Source organism: Choloepus didactylus, chromosome 6 (assembly GCF_015220235.1).
Source record: "Choloepus didactylus isolate mChoDid1 chromosome 6, mChoDid1.pri, whole genome shotgun sequence".
NCBI lineage: Eukaryota > Metazoa > Chordata > Mammalia > Pilosa > Megalonychidae > Choloepus > Choloepus didactylus.
This window is the reverse complement of record NC_051312.1, coordinates 145,095,380-145,108,051: the sequence shown is the minus strand read 5'-3', so window position 1 is coordinate 145,108,051 and position 12,672 is coordinate 145,095,380. Positions and strand designations below refer to the sequence as shown.

General features: G+C 53.6%; 1 protein-coding gene across 3 annotated transcripts in view; it reads right to left on the bottom strand.

Moving 5' to 3' along the window:
• PKNOX2 (PBX/knotted 1 homeobox 2) overlaps positions 1-12,672 on the bottom strand; it is a 275,626-nt gene that overhangs the window by 58,737 nt on the left and 204,217 nt on the right. For all 3 annotated transcript variants that reach the window (XM_037841879.1, XM_037841880.1, XM_037841881.1), the window contains one exon: positions 8,398-8,537. In XM_037841879.1, the coding sequence (XP_037697807.1) occupies positions 8,398-8,537 (140 nt within the window). The remainder of the gene's footprint in view (positions 1-8,397; positions 8,538-12,672) is intronic.

Genomic DNA, 12,672 nt, shown 5'->3' with positions numbered 1-12,672 from the left:
AAGGTCAGACAGCTGGTGAGGGGTGGTTGGAGCTTCCATCTAAGCCACCAGAGATCCAGGCCAGTCCCAAAAGAGAAAGCACTGCCAGGGAAGGGTTAGCGTGGGGAGGGGGAGATCTAGCCACTTCATCTTGGTCATTGGAAGAGACCAAAAAACACACGCACACACATTTGATGGCACTTCTGTGCTTACTCTTCAAACACCCAACAGCCTTATTATTCCCAGCTTACTGATAAGCAAACTGAGGTGCTGTGTGGCTAAAGAAGCTCATCAAGTTGATAAATGATGGAGTCGAGATTCAAATCTGGGTATCATGTGCCCTTTCCTTTCCCTGTGAACCATTTTTTTTAGGACCATTATTGGAATCCCTTCATTCTCCTCCTCTCCCCACCTCCACTGCCTGGGGTTGCAGAACTGCATTGCCATGCTCACGCTTTGAGTGTCGAGACTGCTGTATCCCAAGAGAATCTCTGCCATATCAGATGAGTTTCCAAAAGAAACTCCTCTCGGGATAATACTTCTGTGTTTGGAGGGGACTTTCAACTTTTTATAGATTGTGCACTTTCTCCTCTGACGCCTGCCCTGTGCAGTAGGAAAGCCTATCTAGAGGGGTTAAATGATTTGCCCAATTGTAGGGTCAGAAGTCAGGCTGAAGTCTTTAGTCTTTGGTTCTTTCCACTTGACCATGAAAAGGACTTCAGCTCAGGAAAAGCAGAGAGTGGCATTCTGATGAAAAGAAGGGCAAAACAGGTGTAGACCAGCCCTGGCGAGAAGCCACTGGCCCTATGAGCCCTCGAAGTCCCAGGTTGGTGGTTCTCTGTCTCCTCCACCCCACCCCATTCACACTAGGGGAGGCCCAATTACTGGCTGTCTTCCTTCTTGTAAGGGGGACAGATCCAACCTAGTAATTATCACAGTGACTTAACAGATTTATCTACCATTCATTGCCAGCCTTCTATGCACCAAGCACCATCAGCTGTCAGCATCGGTTATCTCATTTAATCCTAACATAACCTTGTGAGGATGAGAGGCTTGGGATTCCAGACCCCTTGAGCTCTTATCAGTCTGCATCGTCCTGGTGGAGTACCTGGACTTAGCTCTACCTGGGACAGATGGGTGAGCTGTGGAAGCAGCAGGACCCACTGCCTCTGAAGACACCTGCTCCCAGAGCAAGGCAGCTGCAGCCTCTGAGCCTGGCAGCAGGATGTGCAGAGGCTGGGCTTGGGGTGGGGAAGCCTCCAGATGCAAGCAGGAAGGGCAGGAGCAGATTTTGCCTGGTGCCGGGGGGAGAGCTGAGCATGGCGTTACCTTCCAGAGAATGACTCCAGCAACATTGTGCCCCTGGGTATAGTCAACAGCAGAGCTGAATTATCACAGATACCATTGCATAAAACTACTGCAAAAAGGCATAATGTCTGCGGGAGCACCCAGCCCCTAAAGCGCAGCCCAGAACCCAGTGTAGAACTTGTGCCCATACACCTAGTCCAGAGGCCCTGGCATGAAGCATCTGGTCCTGACTTCTCTGTTTGGAACAGCTGAGTATCTCCCACACCAGTCTCAGGCCATCTCACCCAGCACGTTCCAGGAATGACCAAGCCCGGTGCCAGGGAAGGCATAGGGTCAAATCCCAGGGTCGACTTGCTGGGGCCAGAACACCCTTTGGTCATGGGGTGGGGTAGTTCCTTTAAAGACACTTCACTAGGGAGTGCCAGTTCCTGGGGTCCTGACCCGGCAGCTGCTAAAGAGGACTGTCACAGTCCCTCTGTCCACCTGTCAGCTGCAGGCTGCGTCCTTCCTCCCTATCCACTGGCCCATCCCATAAAAGGCAGGTTGATGGCCATCTCTCTTGGGGCTCACCTCCCTGGGGGACGCAGCTCCACTCTCCCACATGGCGCTACAGGTCGGAAAGCCTGGCAGTCAATTCCGCAGAGAATTTTTTGAGCACAGACCTGTGCCAAGCTTATATTATAACTGCTGTCCAGCACCGCCTTTTCCCCACCCCCAGGACTTCCTCTTTACCTCGGAACCCCGCTCAGAACCTGACACAGTGCTTGACCCATAGGAGAGCTCAATAAAGGTTTAATTGCATTTAGCATGGAGACCTCTCGACTGGGAGTCTTTTCCAGTCTTTCCCTTCTCACCTTACCATCCACCGCATGCATTTTCCCAACTAGGTAGTAGCAGCTCCTACCTCCAAGATGCTGGCTACTTGCTGGGTTCTTTACCAAGCACTCTACATGTATTAGCTCATTTAATCCTCAAGACAATCCTGATGATGAGATAGCACCATTTTAGCCCTATTTCACAAATGAAGAAACTGAGGCATGGAAAAGTTTCGCCACCAGAGGTAGAGCCAGCATTTGAACTCACATCCAAGGGAGTACACACCAGTCCCTCTGTCTAAAACACCCTCACCTCCTTTCCACCTCACCCAGTACACATGTGTGCAGGTATTATCATATGTTCTCTAATTTTATTCTAGCCATTATTATTTTCTTTTTTTACATGTGAGAAAGCAGAGGCTGGGAGAGCAGCTTACCCTGGGAAAGCTAGTTCTTGCCAAGTCTATTTCTAGAGTCTGAGCTCTCCCTGCAGCCCAGCAGGGCCACTCCACAGTATTTGCACCTCTAGCCATGGGACCATCAGGATCAACCCCAGCATTTCAGTGACCTTTAGAAGGACAGGCTCAAGGGGAGTGGCCCAAGCACTGCTCAATGCCTAGTTCAGTTCCTTCCCCAAATGAGCGTGGATTCTAGAGGACCCCAGTCTGGACGAGGCAGGAAGGGGTGTGCTATAAACAGGGCTCTAGAAATGCTTTTTGCTTTTATTCCACCAGCAATGGGCTGAGTCTGAGCTGTCTGGGGGTAGGTCACATGTGGGTTTGTGGTTTATGGGAAGATGAGACTGATGGGAAGATCTAGAAATGCCAAGTGGAAAGGTCAAGATTTCTGAAAGCTGAGACCCTGGAGAAGAGACAGGAGAAGGGTTTAAGGCAGGGTCGCTGATGCTCCAGGAAAGAGGTCATTAAGGGGCAACCAGGAGAGGCTCAGAAGCTCCTTGGAAAAGGTGGGGGAAGTTAGGGGTGAGGGCGGGACTTTGCACAAGCACATGGGAAGAGAGAGGCAGTGCGGGGTGGACTCTGGGAGAGAGAAAATTCACTGCCTCGGGGCTTCCGGAGGAAAACAATAATGGCAAACACTTATAAAGCACTTCCTCTGGTCCAGGCACTGTTCTAAGCATTAACTCATTAGGAGAGAACATTTAAATTTAGAACCGGGGGTAGAGCAGACCGGCCGATGAGAACCAAGTTGTCGGAAAAGCCACACATAAAACCAGTACTAGGGAAACGGCTCAGAAGATGCGCTGACCTGTTTTAAAACAGAGTGTGCCCTTGGTGGGTGATCTCGCTGCCCTCCCCCCTACATGGGACCCGACTCCTAGGGTTGTAAATCTCCCTGGTGATGCAGAGTATGACTCCCGGGGATGAATCTGGACCCGGCATAGTGGGATTGAGAACATCTTCTTGACCAAAAAGGGGGAAGTGAGATGAAACGAAGTAAAGTTTCAGTGGCTGAGAGATTTCAAACGGAGTCGAGAGGTCACTCTGGTGGACATTCTTACGCACTATATAAGTAACACTTTTTAGGTTTTAATATATTGAAACAGCTAAAAGTAAATACCTGAAACTACCAAATTCCAACCCAGTAGCCTTGACTCTTGAAGATAATTGTATAACAATGTAGCTTACAAGGGGTGACAGTGTGATTGTGAAAACCTTGTGGATCACACTCCCTTTATCCAGTGTATGGATGGATGAGTAGAAAAATGGGGACAAAAACTAAATGAAAAATAGGGTGGGATGGGGGGTGTGATTTGGGTGTTATTTTTTTATTTTTATTTTTAATTCTGATTCTGATTCTTTCTGGTGTAAGGAAAATGTTCAAAAATTGATTGTGGTGATGAATGCACAACTATATGATGGTGCTGTGAATAGCTGATTGTAAGTCATGGATGACTGTATGGTATGTGAATATATCTCAATAAAACTGAATTAAAAAAAAAAAGAGTGTGCACCTGTAACCTGGCTACCTGTGTGTGCTTTGTACTCTAAGATTCTTCTCACCCCAAATTTAAGGGGGTGTGGTCTTTGGACGAGAAAGCCATCCTATTTGGGGGCATGGTGACTGGAAAAGTCATCCGCGGTGGGAAGTAGAAGAGTCCAGATTTGGGAAACTGCCCTGGAGAAGCACCATCACACCCGGCACTAGTGGCGTGCCAGATGGCACCAGCCTAAGTGTGGATACATCACCTCTTGTCCCAACTCTTCTCAGCGGCATCACTCTGAGAACTTGAAACCAGCAAATGCCACAAATCAGCCCCCACCCCCTGCCAAGAGCCAGTGAGCCAGCCCCCCAGCCTGGGAACAGGTCTGTTTCTGGGGTACTACTGCCCACCCTGGTCAATTGATCCATCTGGCAAGCATCAATTTAATACCCACTTCCTCTAAGCTGCAACTCAAGACTGCCCCATGGAGTCAAAAGTCTAGTGGGAAAAACAGAAATAATGTTAACACAAATGTTAACACAATTAATTCCATTGTGAGAAATGACACAAGGGAGAAATATGGGTGCAGAAGCCATTGCACCCATATTTTTTAATGGAGAAGCAATTGCCCCTACTGTTTTCCCGCAGCTGATGCTTCAACCCAGCAATTCCTTATCAATAATAGGCAACTTCCTTGGTGCCGCGGGGGCGGGTGTCTTCCCGGTTTCCCAGCCCTAGGGGAGAGGCTCTGCAGAGCAGCCTCTGCCAAGCCGGCCTCCTCCCCCACCAGCACCTGGTCTGGCCTAGCTCCCAGCCTCTCTGCTGCTCCCCAGGACATCACGGTTTCCATGGGAACCCACTCACTTCAAAGGGGAATGAAGGAGACTGGAGTGGAGGCGGGAAGCAGGCGGGCTTAACCTCACCTCCCAGCCCTACCTCCGTGCAGGCAACTGATCCTCAGGTCTTAAATGGCACCTAACACAGGGTGCACCTTCCACAGCATGGAAAGGTGGGTGGGTGGGTGGGACCAAGCCAGGTTTTAACTTATTTGGCTGGGGTGATCCCCAGGGTGGAGGTGGGGACTGGGGAAAGAGAGAAGTGAGCTGGGTCCCAGCCTGGGTTACCCCTCCTCAGACCACCTTGCAGCATCGCTCCTGGGCCCCAAACACAAGTACTCACGATGTACCTCCAATCATTGGATCGGCTCAGATTATTCTGCAATCATTAATCTGAGCGGGAGTTCCGGGTTGCCTTGCTGATTAGCCCCGATGACTCTGCCTCCCCCATCAACCCCCTCCTCCCGCTCCCAAACAGCTCCCCGTTTCCACATCAGAAGGGAACCCAGACATTTCATTTGCACATCGTCATACATAAATAACCCCCTTCTGCACAGGCAGGCTTCATCTGCTCACCCTGCTTTTAACTGCCCCTCTGCTATCCAGCAGGGGCTGGGGCTGGGAGGGCGCCCCCCTCTTTGTAGACCCCACCCCTTCATCTGTGCCTCCAGGAGCTGCAGCTGATGGGGGCTCCTGAAAGTCAGGGCTGGGGCACAAATCTGAATCGAAAGGGTCCTGTTACACTCATTGACATGAAACGTGGACTCCCCAGAGAGCTTTGGAGCAGTCAGGCTGCCCTAAGGCAGGCAGATCTAATTAAAATCACACGACCCAACTGAGCTCCCTCCCAGGGTGTCCCCACAAAGGCTACAGAGAGGGCAGCAGGTCCTAATGGGAGAGGGGTGGTTGTGGGGGCAACCCTGGGGCAGCTGCGGCCGGGGTGGGACAGGAGGGCAGGGAAGCCAGGAGGTGGTCTTGCCGTCAGCTCTGTCATCTGAGGTCCTGGGGTGGCTGCTGTGTTTGGCTGGACAGTTGGTGGCAGTGACCTGGGGTTCCCTCCTCAGGGTTAGACAGCTGCAGAGGGCTGTGGGTGGCCAGCTCTGAGGGGAAGGCAGAGCTCAGGAGTGAAGGGGAATAGGAAGGAGTGTTGGTTGAACGAAGATGGCCTCCTTCAAGGGCAGCTCCGGGGGAAAGGGGCCGCCTCTCCTGCAGTTTGGCCTGAGTGGGGTATGGGCCTGCGTCTGGGGTCTTGGGAAGGGGTTTGGAGCCCATGGATCCCTTCGGTGGGTCCAAGGAAACCATCTGCTTTGTGCCACAGTGCCAGGCCTTTATGGGCTGCCTCATTCATTCTTACCAAACCTGCCAATCTGCTCCCATCATGAAACTAAAGCTCAGAGAGACTAGTACAGGCGGAGGTAGGGGTCAAGCCTGGGTTACCAGCAACTTCTTGTTATACCATTCATCTGGGGGACCTTCTGGACTGTGATCTCACCTCACTGCAGGTCCCTAGGGTGCACTTGAATCACGTGGGATCTTGCAAAAGTGCAGATCACGGAACCCCAGGGGTGAGTGGGGACCAAGACCCAGCATTTCTAACCAACCCCCAGGGGAAGTGATGCTGCTATTCTGTGGACCACACTTTTGATAGCAGTGATCTAAATGGAGAATGATGGGCAGACCCCCAAGGCATCAGGCCATCAGGCAGTTTCCAGGGGCCATGTTACCCCCACTTCTTACCCTCCCCATAAAGGCCCGAGCCCAACACATGTTGCATGGGTTAATTTCAAGTGGGGTGTGCAGCCTCATCCCCTCCCCACCAGCTGCTCTGGTCTCTGGCCATTCCTGGGACACAAGGAGCTCTCCTCTGCTGGAGGGTGCTACCCACCCCATGCTACGCCTAGGATGCTCTGACTTCCCCAGCCTTTAAGACTATTTAAGACTATTTAAGAACTATTATTGCCTCCTCCGGGAAGCCTTCCCTGGTAAAGCTCTGATCCCTTTGTGTTGGTTTCCCGTTTGCGTGTCTATATGTTCACCATCTTTCCCCTGGAGGCTATCACGGTAACTGCATGTATCATTAATAAGGATTCAATAAGAGAGCGGGAAGGAAGGAGGAGAGGGAAGGCGGGGGTCCTACACGGGGGTGGGGGGAGCCTGGCCCATGCCCCTCAGAGCCTCCCTGAGATGTGCTGTGACCAGACCCTGGAGTTCTTTGGGGCCTGAGACAGAGCTTTCCACCTGCAAGCAACTGGGCCAGGCCTGACACTGGGATCCAGGATCGGTACCTGCTCCTTGGGGTTCCCATCTGCTGGCATTAGAGGCATCCGGCTCATCTGAATAATTGAAAATAATGTCCATGATGATGATGATAACAATAGCCATTGCCATCATTACCATAAGGGCACTGGTGTGTATGTGTGTGTGTGTGCTGGGGGGGTAGGGGGAAATAATCTTCCTATTCATTTTGCCTTGGGTGGATCATTCACATGTTACTGGCATTGGCACCTGCTGCAGGTGTACTCCGAGTCATAGGTAAGCTGCATTAGTTGATAACTTGTGACCATCCGTGCTCATGCACCAGTGAATGGGAGCAAGGGACCCCTCCCCCCAATACTGAGTGCCAACTGGGGCCTCTTTTCTTAGTGGAGGGCTCCCCATGGATGAGTGAGGACTGAAATCCCTGCAGGAGTCTCATTCAGGTCTGCTCTCAGATGAGTGCGTCTTCCCCTCCCCGTCAGGCACAAGAGCCAGAGTGCATCAAGGCAGGCAGGAATTCCCCAGCGTCCTGGCCCCCCAGACCTGGGTGTGTGGGGTCAATGCAGGGCAAGCTGAGACAAGCATCCTACTCTAAGCCAATGTCCCGTCTGCAGGGAGGGTGCCAGAACCTACAGAGCCATGCACACCACCTGTTACTAAAAACCACAGACCAAAGTGGGGTACAAGGACCAGCTGCATCAGATTCACCCAGGATGCTTTAAAAAGTATCCTTCCTCCCTGTTCCTATAGTTTGGCCTGCTGATTTGGGGTCTTTGAGAACAGAGCACAGAAATATGCCTTTTAACTAGCTCTCCCAGGTATTTTCATGCATACTAGCATTTGAGTGCTACCAAGTTCTAGATGCTTCAAATAGAAGTACAGTGTCCCAGGGGGCTTGCTGGGGTGCAGGTGATGATGGGGGACAGGGCCATGAGAGAGTCCTGGGGCAGCTGCCTGTTTCTGGGCTGAGGCTTTCTGAGACTCATTAGGGCTCACATTCCCAGTTAAGTTGGGAAAAGGGTCCTCCCGAGAGATACTGCCGAGGTCTGTGTACCCCCAACTAAGCATTTCCAGGAAGCTAGAGTCAATCCAGTGTGGCCAGCCAAGGGATTTGTGGATTGACTTGAGAGAGCAGGGTGAGGAGAGAGGTGGCTGGCCGTCGTTCCTCATGGCACCCCCCGGCCTGCATCCCCCTCTCCCATGGCCCAGCTGGGTCGGAGGCTGGTTGGGGGCTTCCACACATACCCGACGAGTCCCCTACCTGTACACAGCTCTCTTGTCAGCCTCCAGCTGGGCCTGGGGGTCAATGGGGGTGCTGGGCACAGGTGTGCTGGCGGCAGCAGAGGGGGCGGAGATGTGGACAGCCTGGGCCTTGGAGGGTGGCTGGGTGGTGGCCGTCATCTGTGGGAGAAAGAAAGGGGAGGCAGTGGGTTAGCACAGCCAGGGCAGCTGGTGCAAGCTGGACATGGGGCCAGCCTTGGTCTGTGCGGTGTGCACAGATAAGAGAAGGAACGCAAAAGGGTGTGAAAATGTGTCATGAGTGCCCACTCCTATATGTGCTGCAGTGGAAAGAAAAGCTGGCCTGTCTTCAAGTCCTGGAGAACAATTCGGGGCCGTACAAAACCAGGTGATGCACCAGCACAGATGTAGTGACCTTTGACCAGAAGCTGAAAAAACAAAATGATGAACCCTTTTAATTCTGCTTATGGGTCGTTATGGATGAAATAACATTGATTTGATGACTTTTGTGGTAAGGGGCAGTCCTAGCACAGCCTGCCACCTTTCTCTGGGACACACAAATACATCCTGTGCTCAGGACAGGTGTGTCAGCCTGGTGGGAAAAAACACAGTCCCCTAATAGATACGGGGGTCCTTTTCCAGAGCAGATGCAAACACTCACTGGGGACAGCCTGACTCTGGTGGGCGTTTTACCACTCAGCTCACCCCCCGGTGGTATACCTGTCCCCTGCGGGGAAAGAGGGGGGTTCCTCCATGGTGGCATCCCATGAACACAAGAGAGGGGGTGCTGTGCATGGCACCCCTCGCTGCCCCGGCCACCGATGAGACCCGCCGGCTGTGGGGAGCTGACACCCTCTGGCAAAGCTGACCTTGCGCTGTCTCTTCTCGATGTGAGTAAAACGTCTGACCACCAGAGCCTGGTGAGTGGCGCTTTTGCTGGTGACCCCGACACCTGCGTTAGAGTGGGTGGCCTCCCTTTAGGGTCTCTCCAGCTGAACGACAGGTTGTCAAGGTCGGCAGGATGGCCAGAAAAAGCACGCCGTGGCCAGGTGGGGGCGGAAAGGGTCATCTGTTCGTGTGTCCCAGGAGAGTGCCGGCTGGGACGTGGGACGTGGGACGAGGGGTGTAAGTGGGCTCCCTTTTACAGGGATGACGTGGAGCGGCGGACAAGGGTGGAGATGACGGAGGTGGGTTCCAGGAAGTGTAGGGAAACTAGCCCCTGGCTCCTGGCTGCTGGGCGCTCCCCCACCTCTTGCTGACAACCCCCCACCCCCACCCCCATGGTGTCTCAGGGATTGAAAATGACCCTAGAAGAGCATGAGGGAGCCCTGCCCGGTGCTGGCTGTCTGCAGGCCCAAGGATAGAACTGTTTTCACTCAGTGCAGAACTACCCATGGCGTTGCTGAAAAACAAATGGTTGAAATGAGGTCTTTTTCTAAGTGAAATACGGAAGTTTGAAGGGACATAACGGGCAGAAGCAGGGGAGGGTCCTGCAGCCCAGTTTGGACATCCATCTGTGGAGCGGGCATTGCAGACTCTGCCTCTGGGGCCGAGAGGCACAGTCGGGGAAAGTGAGCTCCGACCCTCAGCTGCAGGGCACTTTTGCCTGCCTGGGACAGGACCCTCTGCAGGATACAGACAAGACGAGCCCACGCCACTTTTGATCTGGTTGGCGGGAGGAGGAGAGTGGTTTTCCCAACTGCAGGAAATTTCCCAAAAGAGTAAAAGCCCGTGGAAAACTGCTCATGAGGCCACAGCTGCCCTGAGGACGCAGGTGACAGGCCCCCGGCTATAGGACCCTGTCCCGGGGCAGGACGTCCTGCCTCGACGGCATTAGAGGCTTCATGGAACTGGGTCTTCCCAATGGAAAACTCCCACCCCCCACCTCATCCCTTTTGTGGTCCCCTGGTGTGACGGTGGGGGAAACCACAGGAAGCTCCACTGTGACGTCTGTCTCTGGGACGGCAACAGCAGGGAGATGTCAGCCGTCTTCACTGAACCGGGGACGGGAGTCACCCCATCTGAAAGGCCACGAGGGGAAAGCAAAGAGGGGCCAGGGAGAGACAGAGGAGTTGGCAGGGCCACCCCGGGGCAGTGTGACCTTTGGAGACTGAAGCACGGGGGAGAGAAAACAGCAATTGAGGAGATTAATGTGGAAGAACCCTCGGACGGCAAGGGGTGCCTCTAAATTAGGGGCTAAGGCACCGGTATGAGCCACAAAGGAGCAGGAGGAAGAGGCTGACACTACTGGGAAGAGTCAGTCCACATCGCCCGCCAGGACAGGCCTGGGACAGGGAGGACGACCCCTCACCTTGCACCGTGTCACAGCCTTTAAGAATGATCGGGGTGGGGCCAACGTCTTCAGGTCCCACCAGGGATGGGTGGAAGGGGAAAGAGGGGTCCAGAGTTCCACAGGCACTTAGATACAGGGGCCCAAGTGACATAATCCTGGTCCCCAGCAGCAAGGGCAAACAGGTGGCATCGGGGGGCTTTAGGGTGGACCCTGTGACCCATGCTCATAGGTGGGGCTCTCTGGGGCACCAGTGATGGTGGTTTCCACCGCTGAGTGCCTTACAGGTGGTGACATTTTGGCTGCCTGTGGCTTGGATCACCACTGTCACCTGAGTGGGTGCATCCCCTCCTTACAAGACTCTCCAGCCCTAACTGTGGGGGTGTCCACTCCTGCCACCACCAGGGTTGCTGCAGCCTCTCCTGGTTGTTCAACAACAGCAGTAACCCCTCCCGGGCAGGTGTGCCGACATCCACTCTGTCACAGTTTAGTAGCCCAACCTGGCCAGTAAAAAGGCCTCAGGAGCCTGGAGGCTGACAGTAGATCACTGCAGGTTGGATGCCGAGGCACCTCCTTCAGCCCCTGCAGCCAGTGGCAGCCCGCACAGGGGGCTGGGATGCTGCTAAACTGATACGCTGAATGTGACCCTAAGACCAGAGCTGCCCATCCTGACATGAACTAATCCTGTCAATAAAGTAGGCTCAGCAAAGTACCATCATTAAATGGAAATGGTGTATCCAAGACCGAGCCAGTGCGACCTCAAGAAGTCAGCCAAGTCCATGAACAGATAGCTGCTTTGCTGGAGGGGCCCGAGGGACCCTCAGGGACTGCTCCTACTCCTCCTCTGGCTACAGGGGGCCCCTGGTTTGAAGACATTCCAGCTGATGGTATGGCTTGGTTCATGGATGGATCTGTAAAACCTGAGGCTGATGGAGGCCATGGGCCACTGCAGCCATCCATCCCAAGGATGGGCACCCACCAACTAAGGCTGGATGAGGGCCTTCTGCCCAGTGGGCAGAACTCATGTGGTGGCACTGGCCATAAGGCCACTCCACCACAACTTCCTGCTATGTATTTATGGACTCATGGGCTATTGCAAATGGGCTAGCCATGTGGCCCAGTGACTGGCAAATCAATGATTGGACTATTAGAGGCCCCTCTGGATGGGGACAGGGGCTGTGGCAACAGCTTTCAAGCTGGGAGGGAGATCTATTCATCACTCATGTTGACTCCCAAGGCAAAGGGCCATTGGAAGCAGACAATGAGTGGAATTCCTGCACAGACCAAGCATGTGCCCAATTGTCCACTGGATCCACCATTGAATGGGACACAGAAGCCTGCCTCAGATGCAAGAGGGGGCCAGAGCTCCAGGACTCACCCTGCAGGAAGCAGAAGCCAAAGATGCAGCAAAGTCATGTGACTGCTGCCAAGGAACCCAGGCCGGGCAAGGTGGTGAGCTGGGCCGCATCAGCTGGGGCTCAGGCTCCACATGAAGACATAGGACCACTGCCCCCCAGTTATGGTTCCAATGGTGTCTCACTGCCATAGACACAAACTCTGGATAGGGGACAGCTATTCCCATGCATCAAGGGGATGCCGGGACCACCACTGCCACCCTAGAGAACATCTTTGCCCATGTGCTCGGATACTCAACTGAACTCCAACTGACCCAGCAGTGTGCACACTCCCATGCTATCACATGGACCTTTCCTGCCTCCTATGGCCCCCATGCACACGGGACAATAGGTCAGTGGAAAGGAAGACTCAAACAACAACTACGCCAAGGCCGCCAGGAAGGACAACTTACCAGGTGGTACCCCGTCTGACTAAAGCTATTTGGACATGAACGGAAACATGGCACTGAGGCGTATGTTGGGACAATGCTGTGCTTGGAAGGACGGGAGGACCAGGCAGTCACCTGGTTAGGCTACGCCTGCGGAACCCCAGTCTCGGTACCCCCATCTGCTCTTTTTTTTTTCCCATTGGAGCTCACTCCCTAGGGGCAGA